At 45.4% G+C, this 19,683-nt stretch overlaps 1 protein-coding gene across 3 annotated transcripts in view; it reads left to right on the top strand.

The window, feature by feature from the left end:
* Window positions 1-19,405, top strand: part of Prkcq (protein kinase C theta) — a 117,099-nt gene extending 97,694 nt beyond the window's left edge. For all 3 annotated transcript variants that reach the window (XM_047521537.1, XM_047521538.1, XM_047521539.1), the window contains 3 exons: window positions 6,608-6,796; window positions 15,592-15,720; window positions 18,190-19,405. In XM_047521537.1, coding sequence (XP_047377493.1) covers window positions 6,608-6,796; window positions 15,592-15,720; window positions 18,190-18,345 — 474 coding nt within the window. In that variant the 3' untranslated portion in view covers window positions 18,346-19,405. The remainder of the gene's footprint in view (window positions 1-6,607; window positions 6,797-15,591; window positions 15,721-18,189) is intronic.
* The last annotated feature ends 278 nt before the right edge of the window (window positions 19,406-19,683 follow it).

The following is a 19,683-nucleotide window of genomic DNA, read 5'->3' as shown; positions in this document are numbered from 1 at the left end:
TAGTCAGAGAAACAACTGGCAAGAGTCAAATGGAAACGGGTTTATTGTAGGGTTAGAAGACCCAAACAGCAGTTTCCAAGCTGGTATCACATAAGTGAGCATGGGGAGATTGACCGAGTCCCCCAGATCTCACTTTCTCTTCTGTAAAATGGGTATAAAACTGGCATGATGTTTTTGTAGACATTAAATAAGAGAAAGTTAAACCTCACCCCACCCACTCTGAAAAATAATTGTAAGAAGTAGTAACACAGTTGCTATCATCATCTGAGCACCCTCAGGAACAGTAATTGCTCATAAGGCATCTTTCCATCTGACCGAACCCACCAGACTCTCCACTTCATATGGAATCACGCCAGCTGTACTGCCTTGCCACTCGGTCCTTCCCAGAGCCCAATTTTGGTCCTCGTTTTTGGTCCTTTCTTTTATAGATCTTTGCATCTCTCTCCATCTGACTGGATGTTTGCCTGAAAACCTGATGCTGTTTCTTGTTCACCTTGTAAAACTTTTTTTTTATTTAAGGTAATTAAAGGTTTACAGGAAGCTGCAAAAGTGGTACCCTTCACCCAGTTTCCCCCAATGGGTGCATCTCACACGGGTACAGTAGCAAAACCAGGAAGTTGACATTGGTACACTGTGTGGCTGGCATGTGGATGGTTCTGTGCCATATTCTCACCTGAGCAGATTGGGCAATCTCCCCTCTTACACCCAAGGACCCAATGCAGGCCTTGCTAATCAATAGCCTTAGGAAGATGAGTGAATGGCTGAATCGACAGGTATTTGGAAGGGTAGTCTGATAAGTCAGTGGCAGTCAGTCCATTGATTTCCCAGGTGAAACAAATTCAGCAACAAATCCTGGTCTTTACCAGAGTAACTGTGGCAGCTGGAGTCTGAGAACTAGTCTGGCCCTGTGCTTATGTGGTTTTTAATTTTAACTTAGCCTTGTTTAAAGGCGATCCTGGCCTCTGTTCCACAAGAAATTATGGCTTTTGACTGTCAAGGAATTGTTGAGCTCAGAGAGCTCAGCTGTTTGATTTAATAACTTTCTGATATTAGAAACCTGGGCTGCTTTTAGGTTTGCACAAATGCAGATATCGAGGCAGTAAACTATTTCCAGTTTGAAGTGAAGCCAGAGCTAATTAAGGCACGGCAAGCAGACCTCAGAGGGGAGATTCAGTTCCACTGCGGAATTCCCTTAGCAATAATTGCACGCATTCGCTCTGCTCAGACCATGTCACCGTCACCTCCCAACCTCACACGAGCTGTCTCCGTTTCCTTCCCTCCATTTAGGGTGTCCTACTGTGTTTACCTTGCTCTTATTATTCCTGTCCACAAGCGCCCTGTGCCATTTCCTTCCCTTGGCAAACCTCCTTCCTGATTGTTTCCGTCTTTCAGAATTTAGCTTCTTCTCTCCCTCTCTCGGCAACTTCACTCTCTCTCATGTTCAAGCCTGCTTCTCTCAACATGATCCCATGCTCTTCCTATTGTACATTCTCCATGACCAACTTTATTTATGACTATGCTTTTAGCTCCAGAATCAATATGGCCAGCCCCAACTTCTTGCTCCAGATCCACATGTCCATGTTCCTGCCTGGGTTCTTTGACTACCTTCAAACATACAGTTCCCAAACTCACTTTGTCTGTTTCACTTGTTCCTCCCTTCCTCCACTCCTACCCTTTCCTTTTTCTCTCTGTTCTTGGTGAACTACATGTCCTCCGCCTAGTTGCCTACATGGAGAACTAATTTCCCAAGTTTTCTCCTTCTTCCTTAATCCCCAAGTCCAAACAAACTTCAAGACCTTCCAAAACTGGACCTCCCATAGCTATTCACTCCCCCAATATTCTCACTGAATTAACACTCTCCTTTGATTTCTTCTCTATCCTCAAAAGTAATTCTTTTAATATAGTCCCCAAAGAATCTCTAGTCTCTTCCCATCTTTACCCGGGCTCCCCTTGGTCTAGGACATCAGTACCTCTTGCCCTGGATCCTGGCAATGCCTCCTCAAATGGCTTTCCTCCATCCCCACCTATCCCCACCATCCCCACCATCCCCACCATCCCCACCATCCCCACCCAGTCCCACCTAGTCCTACCCAGTCCTACCCAGTCCCACCCATCCCCACTATCCTTACCCATCACCACCATCCCCACCCATCCCCACTATCCCCACCCACCCACCCATCCCCACCATCCCCACCCATCCTCACCCATCCCCACCATCCCCACCCATCCTCACTATCCCCACCCATCTATCCATCCCCACATCCCTACCCACCCATCCATCCTCACCATCCCCACCCATTCCCACCCATCCCCACCATCCCCACCCATCCTCACCCATCCCCACCCATCCCTACCCATCTATCCATTCCCACCATCCCCACCCATCCATCCATCCCCACTTATCCATCCCCACCATCCCCACCCAGTCCCACCCATCCCCATCCATCCTCACCCATCCCCACCATCCCCACCCATCCCCACTATCCCCACCCATCTATCCATCCCCACCATCCCCACCCATCCGTCCATCCCCACTATCCTCACTCATCCCCACCATCCCCACCATCTCCACCCACCCCCACCCATCCATCCATCCCCACTATCCTCACTCATCTCCACCATCCCCACCATCTCCACCCACCCCCACCCATCTATCCATCCCCACCATCCCCACCATCCCCACCCATCCCCACCCATCCAAGCATCCCCACCATCCCCATCCATCCCCACCCATCCATCCATTTCCCACCCATCCCCACCCATCCATCCATCCCCACCCATCTCTACCCATCCCCACCCATCCATCCATCCCCATCCATTCCCACCCATCCCTACCCAAGCCCATTCATCCCCACCCATCCCCCCTCCCACCCAGGCCCATCCTTCCATCCCCCCATCCCCACGTGTCCTCTTTACATGTTTTTAAACTTTTTGATCATGTTCTCTCACCATTTAGAAAAGCACCCCCAAATCTGTATATGTATCTAAATGAGTCACGTACCTTATCACCAACTAATACAGACTGTGTGTCACAACACGTGCCTCAGAAGGCCTACAATCAGATTGAAGATGAGCTAAAAATAGTATTAAACAACTAACTTTTATTCTACTTATTACTAGCACAAAATCATGTATGCTTCATTAATATTAGATTAAATAACTTTAAAAATCTTGGTTTGACACTTTAGAACTCTGAGATTGAAAGGTCTGATTCATTTATTCCAGTTCTTGGTTTTCCTGTCTCTAGTAACTGAAAAGATACATCACAGAGGTACAATATGAAACAGACTTTATAATATGTACTTAAGGCAAGGATCATTGCTGACAATGGTGGATATAAGTCCAAAATTCAAAGCAATGCTTTTGATACATTCACGATTTTTTTCTTAAGCCCACTTCTCATAGGCTAAAGCATAACTAACGAGGTCATCGTCGTTTCTAGCTTCCTCACGTGTCGCTGACAAAGATCTCATACAGGGAGTAAGAGAGACATCAGTGTTGCCATTTTCTTATTTTCTGCTTATGATTGCATTATTTATTTCAGTGTTATTCTTAATGCACATGTTAGGTTTGCCTTATTATTACTGTGTTACCTTCAATCCAAGCCCCTTTGCAGATAACTTTTTAAGGACTTGTCATGCTGTGAAAATTAGTTTGGTTAAAGCAGAAGCCAATATGATAACAATCTTGGATTCATGGAAAATAAGTAAAAGAGCCAGGTGACTGCCAGGCAGCTTCTGCCAAGAGCTTCCCGGTCTTCCCTCAGGGACCTGATCCACTATTTGAATTAAGTGAGGGTCTAGTGTCACTCCGCTTAGTAAATATTCTTAAAGCCTAAATTCTTTTACGTTTTAGATTTTTAAAAGTAATCTAAAATGAATGCGAGTTCTAGCTTTCTTCCCATTTCTCGTGAGATAATCTGGTCACTCTGAATGCATGCACTGCTTGGAAGCTGCTGCTCCACCAAGTCCAGAGTTCCCATGTCAGGAGCAAACCTGCTACTCCTGTGCTCTAAAATCTCCAAGAAACCCCCACTGTCAGCCAAGGACAAGCCCGGATCCTGAGTGTAGAGCCCTGACGGCACATCCAGTCACGTGGCAGTGTGTACCTTCCCCGGTCCAGCCACCTACTCCACCGCTGCCCCCGCGTCCTGTCTCCTTATCTGGGGTCATGCCCACATCTGGCCGTGTTCTCCCTAAACACACTGCTGGCTTCTAGGAATAGTCTATTATCTCCTTCTTGGTGCTGCCATGGCACAGGTGTCTCCAGCTGACCCATACACTGAATGTGTCCCCATCAGGGACTGTGATCTATCCACTGTGTCCCAAGTCACCTCCCTGCAGCTCAGAGCAGGCACCCACCAGCCGTGTCCTGAATAAGTGGCCACACCACGGCATGCACCCCAAAACTGGCACTGGACTCCCCACCTCTGCAGCTGTTAGCCTGTAAACCTCTCCAGTCTCCTCTCCTCTCCCCAGCAAAATCTCCCCATCTGGGGAGATCCCACTAGCGTTGCCATCTTCTTTGTGAAGTTCTTCCCTACCTCACTTACTCACCCATTGCTCTCTCCCCTTCCAAAGCTGAACAAATCTGGAGGCAAGTGGTGCTTCCTCTGCATCCTGCAGTCTTCCCACCAGCCACTCACTCCTTTCTAAATACACACTGCCTTGTGCTGCGTCTTCGATCTGGTATGCTCCACGATTAAACGGCTCTGTGGCTCTCAGAAAGCCAAATAGACAGGGCATGGAATTAAAGACCCGAGAGCGCAAAGCAGCTGGGACAAAGGCCATGGAACCAGCTGATCTCTCTTCTTAAGAGAATTCGAATCACAGAAATAAGTACATTGTAGGTCTGGCTCACCAGAGGGGAGAAAGAGGGACCATGTCATGACGTGGAAGGCATTATGGTGTTGTTCTGGCTTCTCGGGGTTTGGAGTTGAGCTTTTAAGGCTGAAGGGAAAGGAGCAGGACAAAAGAAGAGGCCACAGTAAGACTGAGATAGGAAAGAAGCCACTGTAGCGGTGCTGCGGACCACGATCGCTACAATGGAGAATCGTGGGTGTGCCCAGGCTGGGCAGAGGCAGACACCCGGAGACACCACCAATCTGGAAAGAGAATCAGGCAAGATCAGAATTCAGAATAGAGCTTTGAACTAACTGGGAGACCTCAAACAAGGAAGGAGACTTCCCCAAGCCCGGGTGTCATCCTCTGGGGATAACAGCACCTTGTTCAGGCACACAATGCATGAAACACCTGTGGCGCGTTCCTTCCGCTGGCAGTCTATCCCCTGTGTGAATTTGCATTTTCCTTCTTCTTCCTAACATAAGACTGATGTTTCTTACCAGCATCCCCTAGCCTGGAATGTTTGATTTCCACCACAACTATCTCCTGTCCTCAAAATTTATTTATTCATTTATTCTGCCAAAATCAAGTTGTTGAGGATGTGTTGCTCAGAGCAGTTTCTGGTTGATTTGGCTCCCCCTTCTGGCCAATCTTGAGAGTTGCTTGTGAACCTGGCCTCTGGCAAATTTGAACTGATTATGCCTGTTCACGGTGTGGCTTGTGCACTCCATTCCTTCCCACAGTAAACAAGGAAGTTGCTGAAAGGTCAACATTCAAAGTCTTTTTCCCAGGAAAATTAACCGGTGATAGAATAGAATTTAAAAAAAAAAAAAATTAGTTGGGATTCCAGACTTGAAACTTCCTCCCTGGCAGAGAGACCAGACCGTTCTTCTCAGAGCCTGCTCTCAAGCCAGTTGTAGATCTGAGGAATCTGAATCTCTGATTTCTTGATATGAACAGTTTGTCATCCTTGGTTATTTCCCCCACACAAGCCACAGAATTCGACTTTGTGTTATGATGGCTGCACAGTGACTCCTGAGTTGACCAGTCACAATCAGCTAGGCTTTGAGGACGGGACTTGGTCAGCTCCTGCCTTTGGAGGCTTAATTACTACAGAGACTTTATGCAAGGACTCAGGTCAAGTAGAAGTCAGTGAAGCGTGTGTGGGCTTGGTGCAGATGTTCATGTCAGAGGCACTGGAGAACTTAGACACATGCCAGCTTTGATAGGTCGAGGATGTGCCACACAAGTCCTCATGTTGCAGATGGGAATATGAAAGCCAAGAGCATGGTTTAGTGTTTTCTCTTAAAGCCAGAGGGAAGCTGGTCCCTGTGGCGCACGCCTGTAATCCCAGGGGCTTGGGAGGCTAAGACAGGAGGATCATGAGTTTACAACCAGTCTCAGCCAAAGCAAGGTGCTAAGCAACTCAGTGAGACCCTGTCTCTAAATAAAATACAAAATAGGGCTGGGGATGTGGCTCAGTGGTCAAGTGTCCCTGAATTCAATCCCCAGTACCCCTCACTGACTGCAAAAAAAAAAAGGCCAGAGGAAACATAGAAGTTGAAACTCTATAGCGTTTGCTCAAAAATCTTGGCTTTGTGCATTCATTTCAAGTCGTCAGCTCGTGGATAGTTTTCAGTGTGGGCTCTGTTGAGACCACATGTCATCCTCACCCACCCTGCTTTACTGAGTGGCCTTGAGGAGCTGGCATGTTGTCAGTCACCAGCCTCATCTGTTAATTCTGTCTCTGCCTTTGGGCCGCACAGATCTTGCTGGGTCAGAAATACAACCATTCTGTGGACTGGTGGTCCTTCGGGGTTCTCCTGTATGAAATGCTGATTGGCCAGTCGCCTTTCCATGGGCAAGATGAAGAAGAACTTTTCCACTCCATCCGCATGGACAATCCCTTTTACCCACGATGGCTCGAGAAGGAGGCCAAGGACCTTTTAGTGAAGGTAAGGAACGTAGTCAAGAAGGTTTTCATAAGATTAGTATTAGGTTCTCAGCTCAATATCCCCACTCATTTCTAGATTCCCACCTACATGTGACAGAGCAAATACCAACCCTATTGAACTTCAAGATTTAAACAGCTTACCCACCATATCTGTTTCAACTGAGGCACCAACACTATGAGCATTAGGTATCAAAATGAGTTTGAGACAAACCCTCTTGTGCACCATTTATAAAATAAATGTCCCCCAAATTGTTCCATGACTCTTGAATGCTCTTACCTGGAGATACAGGTGGTTCATTTAATGATCACCATTTGCAGCTTAAAACTCAAAGTTCTGAGTCCAATTTATCTTCCCTGACCCTGGTTTAAAGCTTGACATGACTTTCCTGCTCACTCTCAGGTAGGAGATAAACCTATTGTCAATCCTAGGTCATGAAATGCTGTTTCAGATGAGAAATTGAAACTATCCTGATGGGGATGTTAGTGATCTTGTCAATCTTAACACTAAAGCTCAGACTTCTGCTCCCTTTCTACTGGTTGGAGTTCATGGCTGGCGACTGCTTGCCTTTGGAGACAGCTGATGGTTGTGTTGTGGTTGACTGTGTCCTTGTTCTCTTCCTCTCCCACTCGAATCTGCCTCAGACCATCAGGTGGAAGCCAAGTGAGGATGGAGGGCGAGGAGAAAGGACAATAGGCCAGCCTCCCACTCTGAACCTGCAGATGGTTCAATAGCTGAGACTTTGGGAGGCCTTCTAGTAGGTTCTGTGAAATACTAATGCTTGGGGACATATTTGACTGAAACCTTTGAAATACAGGCTGTTCAGTCCAGACCCTGTACTAGGCATTACATTAAAACTAATTAGGCCACATGCTCTCTCACCATCAGTCGCCTACCCGGCGGATTGTCTTGGGAGGCATCTAAATCGCATACACACCAGCTCTGCCCTCACATGCCCTACCCGTTGTGCGCTGGAAACATTCATGCACCCTCATCCTCACGAGCTCTGGGATGGCATGTGCCATCTTAGCCACAAATCCAGAATCTACCATCCAAGTGGAAGTCAGACCTGTATCCATGATAGCCCAGGATGCATTAAAAATCTGTGTAAAGTAGTATAGATGGAATCTACACTCTAAGGATCACAGCCATGACTGAGGAACCCCAAGGCAAACCTGTGGAGAGAACCCGGGAGCCATCATTAAGGATCAGGGCTTTAGATAGAATGACAGTTTTGCTTTTTCCATTGATTGATTGATTGATTGATTGATTAATTGGTGTGGGGGTTACTGGGGATTGAACTCAGGGGCACCCAACCACTGAGCCACATCCCCAGCCCTGTTTTGTATTTCATGTAGAAACAGTCTCACTGAGTTGCTTAGCACCTCGCTTTTGCTGAGGCTGGCTTTGAGCTTAAGATCCTCCTGGCTCAGCCTCCCAAGCTGCTGGGATTATAGGCATGCAGTTTTCCTTTTCTGAGGATTAAAAAACACTCTCCACAGTGTATGAGCTTTAACAAGTGGTCAAATATGAAAAGGAAGCATGCCAGCACAACATGCTGACACACATGAGATCGGGAAGCCCCTACATTTACTGGGCACTTCCTGCAAATATTTGGATCAAAGAGTCCCACCCACGTGGCCAAGAGGCCAGCAAAATTTTTTCCACTTTTTTTTTTATTATAAACAAATGGGATACATGTTGTTTCTCTGTTTGTACATGGAGTAAAGGCATACCATTTGTGTAATCATAAATTTACATAGGGTAATGTTGTTTGTTTCATTCTGTTATTTTTTTCCTTTCCCCCCACCCCTCCCACCCCTCTTTTCCCTCTATACAGTCCTTCCTTCCTCCATTCTTGCCACCCTCCCTAACCCTAACCCTAAACCTATCCCTAACCCTAACACTAACCCCTCCCACCCTCCATTATGTGTCATCATCCGCTTATCAGTGAGATCATTCGTCCTTTGGTTTTTTGAGATTGGCTTATCTCACTTAGCATGATAGTCTCCAGTTTTATCCATTTTCCTGCAAATGCCATAATTTTATCATTCTTTATGGTGGAGTAATATTCCATTGTATATATATACCACAGTTTCTTTATCCATTCATCAATTGAAGGACATCTAGGTTGGTTCCACAATCTGGCTATTGTGAATTGAGCAGCTATGAATATTGATGTAGCTGTATCTCTGTAGTATGCTGATTTTAAGTCCTTTGGGTATAGGCCAAGGAGTGGGATAGCTGGGTCAAATGGTGGTTCCATTCCAAGCTTTCTGAGTAATCTCCATACTGCTTTCCAGAGTGGCTGCACTAATTTGCAACCCACCAGCAATGTATGAGTGTTCCTTTTTCCCCACATACTCCCCAACACCTATTGTTGCTTGTGTTCTTGATAATCAAGGCCAGCAAATTTAAAGAAAGTGAACCAAGAATATAGGGATTTGGGAAAAAACATCGTTTGCTTTCTAGAATCTCATATGTCAGCTGGCTTTAAAAAGGTCATTTAGAGAATAATCTTTAGGCTTGTTCTTGTTATGTTAAAAATGGGAAAAGGGACAAGATCCTTCAACATTAGAAGCTATCACTGGGTTTTAAACCAAAACTTGGAAGAATATTTCCAGGTTCATTTTTTTTTTACTAGTCTCCTTTCTTCTCTTGAAGAATTGGAATTACATTTAAAAGAATCACACTTCCACCTCTTAACACAAGTGACAAGACCTTAGGCAACTTCTAAGATATTAGAAACTTTGAGGGAACTCCAGGGTTCTCCCTGGGAATGGAGATCTTGACTTCGAGAGAGAAAGCCCTCACAGGATCCTGGGCCCAAGGTTACCTAAGAATGAGGTATTTAAAAACCAGAGTCTGTTCCATTCCACTTTCACTTTCTGACTGTGAGCCAAACAAGCAATAAAGGAAGGAAACTCCCTGAATGGCCAATTAAATTCACATTTAATAACTAAACAAAACACATGTAAAATGAAAACTAATTTCAAAATTATCCAATAAAAAAGATGATAGTGGTAAAAATAAGCTAGTGGGATTTGAATATAAACAGTTTCCCTTTATATAAAGGCTAGTTCAAATATTATTACAATCCCTACAGTGAGTTTATTCTTGTTCCTATGAAGGACTCAATATTTTGAAGGACTCAGTTTTGCCTTAAGGCACATTTAAAGCTGGCTGTAACTACTGATTTTACTTTACACTGATTATGTGAAGAAGGTGGTGTGAAGTGTATGTGTCAGCCCCTGCTGCTGTAACAAGACAGACCACCTGACTTAAACCACACACCTTTATTTCTCACAGTGCTGGGGCCTGAAGTCCAAGATCAAGGTCCAGGAGAGTTGGTTCCTGGTGATGGCTCTCTTCCTGGCTTATAGGGGTCACCCTCTTGCTGTGTGCTCACCTGGTGGGGAAGAGACAGCAAGTCTGAGCACTCTGGTGTCTCTTATAAAGACTTTAATCCTGTTAGGTAAGGGCTTCACCCTCATGATCTCATTTAACCTTAATCACTTCCCTGAAGTCCCTATTTACATCATATTGGGAGTTAGGACATCAACATGTGAATTTTGAGGGTACGTAACTCAGTTGCTGGCATGAGGACTACACCAAGAATCCTGGGCCAACAAAACCTCTTGATGAAGATGAGGCCTGTTCTCCACCATCTGAGGACCAAGGGCACCTTCAGATGCAGAGGTCGTCTTCAGGCAAATCAAGGAGTGGATGCCCAGAGCCAGTTGCAACCCCCAGCACCTGTTGATACCCCCCAAAACAGCTTTCACACTGTGCCTCCCAAACCAGGGACCTCAGGATCTGAGACAGCTTTAGGCAAAGATGCAGAGGGGTGGTGGGACCCAAACCAGGTGGAGCCAACCAGAGGTAACTCTGTGGGACGAAGCTAGAAGTGAGAATTTCCCAAGAGAGAAAGACTAGGAAGAAGGAAAGCCTTACTTCCTGTTGGGGAGAAAAGGGGAATATTCATATGCCCAGAAAACCACTGTGCAGTATAAGGAAAACAATATGGATACCCTAAATGACCTGGATGAATCTCAAGGACAAGAAGCCAACCTCAAAAAGTTACATATTCTGTGAGGTCCACTTACATAATGTCATTGACGTTATGTCAAGGTGGTGGCCCAGATCCACACATGTAACAGACGTCCTAGACATACACATCTTTTCAGTGCCAGCTCCTGGCTTTGATACTGTTACGTGAAATGTAACAGTACATTATGTGAAATGTCACCAATGCAGGAGACTGGTCAAAGACACAGGAGACATCTCTGTACAAGCTTTTCAATGTGCTGTGAATCTGTAATTATTTCAAAATTAAGAGCGCACACACTCAACATGTACAGAGTGTCAGTGGCAAAAGAAAGATTTGCCACAAAAGTAAGAAATAATTTTGATGCCTTGAACAGAAGCCAAGACAAGTGAGAATAAAGAAAATAGACTAATAGGCAAAAGTTAAAAAGTTAAAGCCATATGGAAGAGTCTGAGCTTATTATTTCCCACACAAGTTAGTAAAAATCCCACATTCTTTCTCTTGCACATATTCCAGAAGTTGGGTTGATTAAAAATTCATCTCCATTATGCAATTTGCTGCCAATGTCTGGCTTCTAGTTCCATCTCTACCTCTCAACTGCTTTGACTCAACAGCCCCCTAACAGCCCCTAACATTCTTAGGCCCCTTTTCTTCAGAAGTCAAAGGTAACACCATTTTTCAGAAATTTCCTCCAGGAACTTCTGCATGACGTGGTGACACCTAGAAGTCATGGGTCCTCTGGAAAAACTGAACAAAGCAGCATTCTGTGACATCTGTTATAGCATCAGTTCAGACTCTATCCCTTTATCCCTCGTAACACGTGGGTGCATGTAGCGCACTAACCAATTTCACGTCCAGAGTAGCTGTGCTCCATCAAGAATTCCAGCAGGAACCCTGCTGACCAGCTGATTATTTATTCATCCAGGATGTCCTGTCTGTTTGTTTAAAAATGATGGGAAACTAACGATCTTGAACAGAAATGTTTCCCTTTCAATAAACTTATCTGAAGAGGAACTGAATAGAGGGTGGATTCCAGGTACAACCTGTCCCAGAGGGTGGTGGCCCTCCTCAGCTGCTAGAAACTGCCTTCTTGCCCAAGAAGTCAGATGGATTTAAACAAACTCTAGCTACATCCTGGTCATTCACGCAGGAGTGTGCTGTTTCCTATCAATGTAAACCCTTTGACAGCTTTTAGGAACAAAGACAAATCTTTCCTCATGAACTTTATTTCCCTGGAGCTGGTGACCTTGACCTCCTTGGGAAGGTCCTCCTCAAGACGGGGCAGGTCGATTTGCTTCATGCAGAAAAGATGATAATTCACTATCCTGTGCAAAACTAAAAAAAAAAAACGTTTGAACTTCAAAGCTGTAGATCATATGATCTTCTCATTACCCATTTTACTTTTTTAAAGAACACTCTTGACATTTCATAGATACATCAACCAAGCTCAGAAGGCTCTTTGTTATGGTTTTCTTGGTACAAATTACACACATTTAACAAAAAAGAAATCTAATAGAAACCTAGCATGGTGCACACCTGGCCCAGGGAAGTTACTTCTAACTTATTTCCTAAAGCATTTCATTATAACATCAGCTAGTTTGGGGCCCATTCTTGACACACTCAAACCTTCTATCTAGTTCTGTTTCATCAAAATATCCTTAAGTAGTGGAAGTCATTTACTCTGATCATTTCCAGGAAAGAGATATAGGGCATGTCACTTACTCCCTCTGCTTCTAAGAATATCACCGTCTGTTGACTTTAGCTTTAGAGTCCACAGAAAAATATATGTCACTCTGAACTTGGTGCCCTTTCGGTAAGAGGAGCTACCAAGAGAAAACAAGAGGCTAGCAGAAGGCCAGCAGATAAACCAAGTGGAAAGACAGGATATTCATTTAGGAAGCCAACATTTACTGAACATCTACTTGGTGCATGGCACTCTGCTAGGCTTTGAAAAAAATAGAAATAGATTCTACTTTCCAGACATTACAGACCGGTAGAAAACAAACTTGGGAAAAAAGATGCCAAGTGAGAATTTCTGTAGTGGGAGATGGTTTGCAGAGCTCAGCAGAGAGACCACCTACCACCAGAGGTAGGAAAGAGGCCACTGGGCGTTGAGACCCTGCCACTAGCTGGATGTATCATCTTGAGCAAGTGACTTAGCTACTCTGAGTCTCAGTTTCATCAATTGACAAGTGGGATAATGATACACTATCTGCTTTTTGAACTTATTTTTTAAATCAGGACGAGGGCACAGAATTCCACTTAAGTAGGAGAAATGAGTCCTAAAGATCTATTGGCCAGCACCGTGGCTATAGTTAATAATAATGTACAGTATAATGGAAATTTGAAGAAAGTGAATTTTAAATGTCATCACACATGAAGATAAGTCTGTGAGGTGATGGGTATGTTTGTTAGTTTGATTTAATCATTCCACGATGTGTGCGTATATCAACATATCACATTGTATCCCATAAATATGTACAATTAAAACCAACAAATCAAGTCAGGATGATCCAGCGTGACTCAGATAGGAGGCAGAGCTCACTGTCACTGGAGGTAATCAGAGATAGCCCTGAATGATAGGGAGAAGGAGACCTTAGTAAATCTGGGGACAGGTACTTCCTTCGAGATGTAAATGTCATTATGAAATTGAGGAAGGCGGGCCTGGGCAGGGAGCTCTGTGGTAGAGTGCTTGCTTAGCATGTGCAAGACTCTGGATTCAGTTCCCAAAAGGAAAAAGAAAAAGGCAGGTGGTATATGGAGTGGGTAGATACGACTGGGCAGAAGAAGGCAGCACTGAATCAAAGGAGGTGTGTATGTGAGCCTCAGGCCACCAGAGCCCTGATACTGCCAAGGCTCATGGATGTCCGAACTCTAGAGATGACCTGAACAGATGAGGACCACTGTAGTTTGCATCTTCAATTTCCTGCAAAAGGCCAGGTGCTAAGGGCTTAGTCCCTGGTTTGCAGCTGTTGATAGAACCTTGAAGAGGTGAGGCCTAGTGAGAGGGCTTAGGTCATCGGCTCATGCCCTTGAAGGGGACTGTGGAACTCCAGCCCCTCCTCTTCCTCTCTGCTTCCTGGCTACCACAAAGTGACCAGCTTTGCCCCACCATGGTCTCCCCCCTAGATGTGCTTCCTCAGCACGGGCCCAAAAGCATCCGGTCCGATCATGCATACATTGAGACCTCTGAAACCATCCACCAAAGCAAACCTTTCCTCTTTTTTAAGTTGTTTATCTCAAATAATTTGTTACAGAAATAGAAAGTTGACTAACACAAGGACATTGAGACTCAAAAAATCTACCCAAGGCTACATGGGTAGTAAATCTCTTGGGGGATCAGTCTGGTGTTCTTTCCATGGTACAGTTGTTTTATCCTCAGTTGCTGTGGAAGCCCAGGTTTCCACAGAGACGTCAGTGGTTCCCGTACAACGAGGGGGCAAGAGGCAGAGGGGACGATGCTGAGGACTTACAGGTGGATGTGCTGGGGGCTGCATGAACACTACTGCACTGGGGACTTTACAAGAGATTCTCCTGCTTAAAAAAAAAGAAAATATCTCTTGCTACAGGATGTTGTTTGATCTTTATGGTTTTGGTAGAACAGAGGCTTTGAAGACTTTCAAGCAGTAGGTAACAGGTGAAGCTGTGTTTAGAACATACAGATGCTACTCTTATAAGCCACAAGAGCAAGAGATGGAGTCAAGTCCTTGTCGGAACCCCTTGGAAAGGCACTGCATTTCACCACGTTTTTGGTCTAGAGAGCCATAGTTTCCTTAGCATGTCCTCTGACTAGCTGTTACCTTATGAACAAGCCGCCGATAGGAGAGTACAGGAGGGCTGGGGGTGTAGCTCAGTAGAACAGCACTTGCCTGGCATGTGCAAAGCCCTGGGTTTAATACCCAGCACAGTGGAAAATAAGAGTTGGCAGGGGAACTACTCTGGACACCCAGGGTCAAGCTACGGAAGAAAGGAGAGTGCAGAGAAGAAAGATAGCATCTCTTAGGGGACTGGAAGAGATGGACGCTGACTGAGATGTCACTCTCCCAGTGGGCTGGCAGGAGTCAGGGTGGTTCTCTACACTCAGATGCCTTGAGAGTTTCAGGCTGACTGTGTGGGACTAGTTTATATGACACCCAAGGCCCACAGTGCAGGAACCCCTAGGAAGGCAGCTTTGTAAGAAATCATACTCCACTGATGGTCAATCAAGCAACAAATAGTCACTTCCTCTATGCTGTTGGGTTTGACGGGTCAGGAGTTAAAGTGCACAGATGTGTGCGTGAGCATGCATGTGCGCGTGCGTGTGTGACTGTGCATGTGTGTTCATGTGTGTTTGTGTGTTTACATGTGCATGGGTGTCTCTGTGTGAGGGTGCACATGTATGCTGTGTTTGTGTGTGTGTGTGTGCGTGCACGCACGTGCACATGGCTATTTTATTTAATCCTGTGAGTTGAGCACCTGGCTCCATTTATGGGGTTCCGTTACTTGCCAAAGATCCCATTAAGGACACCTGGCAAACCTGACCTGCAGCTAGGAGGAGGTCACAGAGTCAAGGCTTTGACTACCCGGACTCCAGAGTGGCCAGGAAGGCTCATCCAGGGAGAGTGACAGGGCCAGTTTGACCTGAGTCCATCTTCATAAGGGTAAAGAAGGCTGGACAAGCAGGCGGCGTCCACTAAGCTGCACAGCTCCAGCTGGTGCTGACGGGTTCTTCCCTTGAGAAGTAAGCTGCCTGCTCTCTGCTCCTTTTCAGCTCTTTGTGAGAGAACCGGAAAAGAGGCTGGGAGTCAGGGGCGACATCCGCCAGCATCCTATGTTTCGGGAGATCAACTGGGAAGAACTTGAGAGAAAGAAGATCGACCCACCTTTCAGGCCCAAAGTGGTGAGGACTCAACTGTGGGACTTGTCAGCCACTCTCCCTCCCTCATAGGCTGCTCCAAGCCCTGCCTGTCCCTTCCCCTTGCCAGCCCCACCCTCTGGGGAAGAATATGCTGCTTCAGGATAGGCTAACTCCCTGGGATAGGAGTTAGCCTGACAGCTTGCCAAAAAAAAAAAAAAAAAAAAAATGGATCCAGGGATACTTTGTCACCAAGCCATATCCCTAGCCCTTTTTATTTTTATTTTTTAAATTTTGAGACAGGGTTTCACTAAATTGCTGAGGCCGGCCTCCAACTTCCAGCCCTCCCACCTCAGCCTCAGAGTAGCTGGGATTATAGGTATGCACCAGGGCACCAGTCTGGCTTGCAAAATTTAACATCCATAGTCAAAATGTCCCGCGTGAGAATGAACTGCTGAGTGTACCTGGGTTGGGTATGTATTTTGAGGGGTGGCTGTCAGATGCGATGGGCTTTTGCAGGTGTTGTGTACATACTTAGCGGTCACAGGCTGGGTGACCCAAACTTGTATCTAAAACTGCTTCCTATGTGAGGAGTGTTGGAGCTGTTTTTCCACTCACGTTGAGCTACCATCTGTAATACGCTCACTTAACTGCATAGTCTCATGGCCATCATTAGCTGTTCTTCAGCTTAAGGAAGAAAAGGTAAATCAGTGTTTGGAAAAAGACAGACCTCTGAATTCCTGTGCATATTTGCACTAGTAGAAGTCACTAACCTACATCAGAAAAGGGCAGAGTAACCTGGCTCACAACAAGATGAGCATCATAAAGTGGAAACAAAAATGAACCAAAGTCAAGGTGAAAAAGTTCTGGAGATGGACAGTGGTGATGGTCACACAATGACGTGAACGTGCTTAATGCCTCTCGGCTGTATCTGTAGAGTAGTTAAATGGACCGGGAGTGGTGGAGCACACCTATAATCTCAGCTATTCAGGAGGCTGAGGCAGGAGGATCACAAGTTTGAGGCCAGTCTCAGCAACTTTGCAAGACCCTCAACAATTTAGCAAGACCCTGTCTCAAAACAGATAAAGGTAAAAGGCCCTCAGTAGTAGAGCACTTTCCTGTCATGTGTGCGGCCCTGAGTTCAATACCCAGTACTGCACACACACACAAAATGCTAAATGGTGAATTTCATCTTACGTATATTTTATCACAGTTTTTGGAAATAAGTAATTTTTTTAAGTGAGTAGTAAGGGGTGGATTTGCCAGCTTTAAAGTTCAGCCATCACTGGTGATTGCTGGGAACAGGGTGGTAGTTACTTGGTTAGACGTGGACCATTTCTTCCATGACTGCTGAAACAGCTCAGGCTGGTGGGTGTCACGGGTGTGACAGGAAAGGCTTCACCCCAGGGAACAACCACAGCTGTTAGCCACGACGGCAAACGGCTAGAGGAAACCAGGCACCTCTTCCTCAGGGTTAGAGGCATTTCTCTTAGCCTGTGTCTCAGGCACTGGCGACGTCAGTCGAGGCTGGTGACAGCCTCGAACCCTCTGATGAGTTACAGTGATACCACGGCTGATGCCCAGTTGACCATTTACTTATGACAAGATGAATTCTGGGCTTGTTTTGGACCTCAGAAACTTCACGCCTGACCTTCCACTGCAGACTAACATTGACATACTATTTTCCATGTAAAAATCAGATCTTTGATCTGTAGGACGATTCCCAGTTCCTCTGGTAGGAAGGCACTTCCCTGGCCTGAGGTCTGAACAGCTAGGTGTAGACAGGGACAGCAGGTCCTTGACCTCACCAGCCCACAGCCCCTTGAGGGTGGGAGACCTGACCTTGATTTTGCTCATGTGACCTTCTTTTGATCATGGTTATTCTCATCTTTGAGAACTGAAATGTACTCCATGCTGATCAGTATTTATCAATAAGTATTTGTTATTACTGCCCCCTCTGCCCATTTTCTCAGTCATGAGAATCAGTGGGTCAATGGTCTGAAAGGAGTTTATCTCAGTCTGTGTTGTCTGCAGAAGACAATGAAATTAACATGGGTAGAGGAAGCCACACTAGCAAAGGATGCTGATAAAAAACAGGAATATATAACCTCCCAGGATCCTTCCTCCTCCCTCTCTTCCTCCCATTCCCCTCCCTGACCCTCCCCACCCCCCAACACATACCTTCACCTTTGTCCCAGATAAAGGACGGAGATCAAATCTGGGCTCACCACTTTTTCAAGTCCTTCTTCATGGAAATTCTGAACTAGGAGCATTAGCTCCTGTTGAACATACACCGTGGATTTAATTATATTACTAAAAAAACTGATGGCTTAGCATCACGGAGATGTTCATTGCAAGCCGAACATGAAAACCCGTCCGTCTCGTTTCAGTTTAGTGTTTCTGCAAATGCCAGCTTTGTCAGATACAGATTATAGCCTTGGCGAATACTGATAAGATCGTACATTTAGTGACTGATTTTCTTCCCTTTTTTCTCCCCCTTAAACTCTGACCAAGAAATCACCATACGACTGTAGCAATTTCGACAAAGAATTCTTGAATGAGAAACCCCGCCTGTCGTTTGCCGATGGAGCGCTGATCAACAGCATGGACCAGAACATGTTCAGGAACTTTTCCTTCATTAACCCAGGGATAGAGGGACTCATCTCATGAACCCCGCGCCCCTCTGCAGAGCCTTGAGGGAATTCACCTTCTTTGTGCCCCTGGTTCCGGCAACACTTCTTGGGCCCCTTCTTCAAGATGGAAAAGGAAAGAAACACTCAACAATAAAGGCTGAGCCCTTTTAGCTCCTCATGTGACATTTTATCTGTAGCAGAAACCAACTCTACTTCACTAATGACAAAGTCCTGTTTTATCTCCTGGCATCTTTCACAGCTGCCCTTGAAGTTAGGGCATTACTAACCCTAGCTATTTACTTGAAAAATGGCTGTCTACACTGTGAAAGATTTGAAACTTAATACTTCTCTAAATTACGGTTCTTCCCTTGGGCATCAACTGCCAATCAATGAAATGTTTGATGAATCAAGTAGCAAAAAGAACAAAGACCGAGTGGATCTCACTTAGCCGCAGACTAGTCACCACTAACCCATTTCATTCTACGCGTACCTGTGGAACTGTAAATGGTTTGGTGGGGGAAGCCCTGGATAGGTTCTTATGGGATTCTTCACAATAAAGGTAGCTTGTAACTTGAGATTCACCAATCCATTCATTCTGACTAGCCATAAAATTCACAGGGAAGAGGAAAATGGAAACTAGAAAGAGCTTGTGTGACTGGATAGGTTCACTAGGACAGCTGCACTGGTTAGCTTGTCAACACAGAAACTAAGTTCAGAGTCCAAAACAGATAGTGTCGTTTTACACCTGCCAGTGGAACCTTTCTGTCCATCATTCTCAGGTGATTGCAGGACCGATGCTGTCATTCATTACCATTCTCAGATCTCGACAAGAACAGAAACGAAGTGCATGATTTTTCTAAAAGAAAAGATAACCAATCCCTCCTCTGCCATCATGGGTGATCTGAGGACAAGCCTCTCTTTAGGCATCATTCAAGATAAACAGCCCATGCATGCTATTTGCAGTAGTCGATCTCGTTTTATTAGAATCCTAACTATACATTTTAAAGTATTTGTGCTGTTTGTATATTTTGATAAAATGTTGTGACTTGTTGACAAAGAGGTAGATGTGTAAAAATGGAATAAATAAAGATGCTTCTTAATAGTATAATTCCCTACTTGTCCCATCCCAAGAACTTGTTTCTGTCATGTTGATCTTCAAAATGTAGCTAGCATTGACTTGATGTTTTCAAATTCAGGAATCAAAAACGCCCAGTGGCTGAGAGACCCAGACAGGTCATACATTACCGCCGTGGTCTTCCTCTTCCCCTCCCCGTGAGACTTCCTGAAGCAGCGTTCTGCGCATGCCACCTCTCCATCACCCAAGGCTCTGTGCGCACTCCTCCACCGCCTCGCTTCCTTCCAAGCTATCCTCTTT

The sequence above is a fragment of the Sciurus carolinensis genome, chromosome 12 (assembly GCF_902686445.1).
Source record: "Sciurus carolinensis chromosome 12, mSciCar1.2, whole genome shotgun sequence".
In the NCBI taxonomy this organism is placed as follows: domain Eukaryota; kingdom Metazoa; phylum Chordata; class Mammalia; order Rodentia; family Sciuridae; genus Sciurus; species Sciurus carolinensis.
Note: the sequence above shows the minus strand (reverse complement) of the source record. Positions and strands in the feature narration are given on the sequence as shown.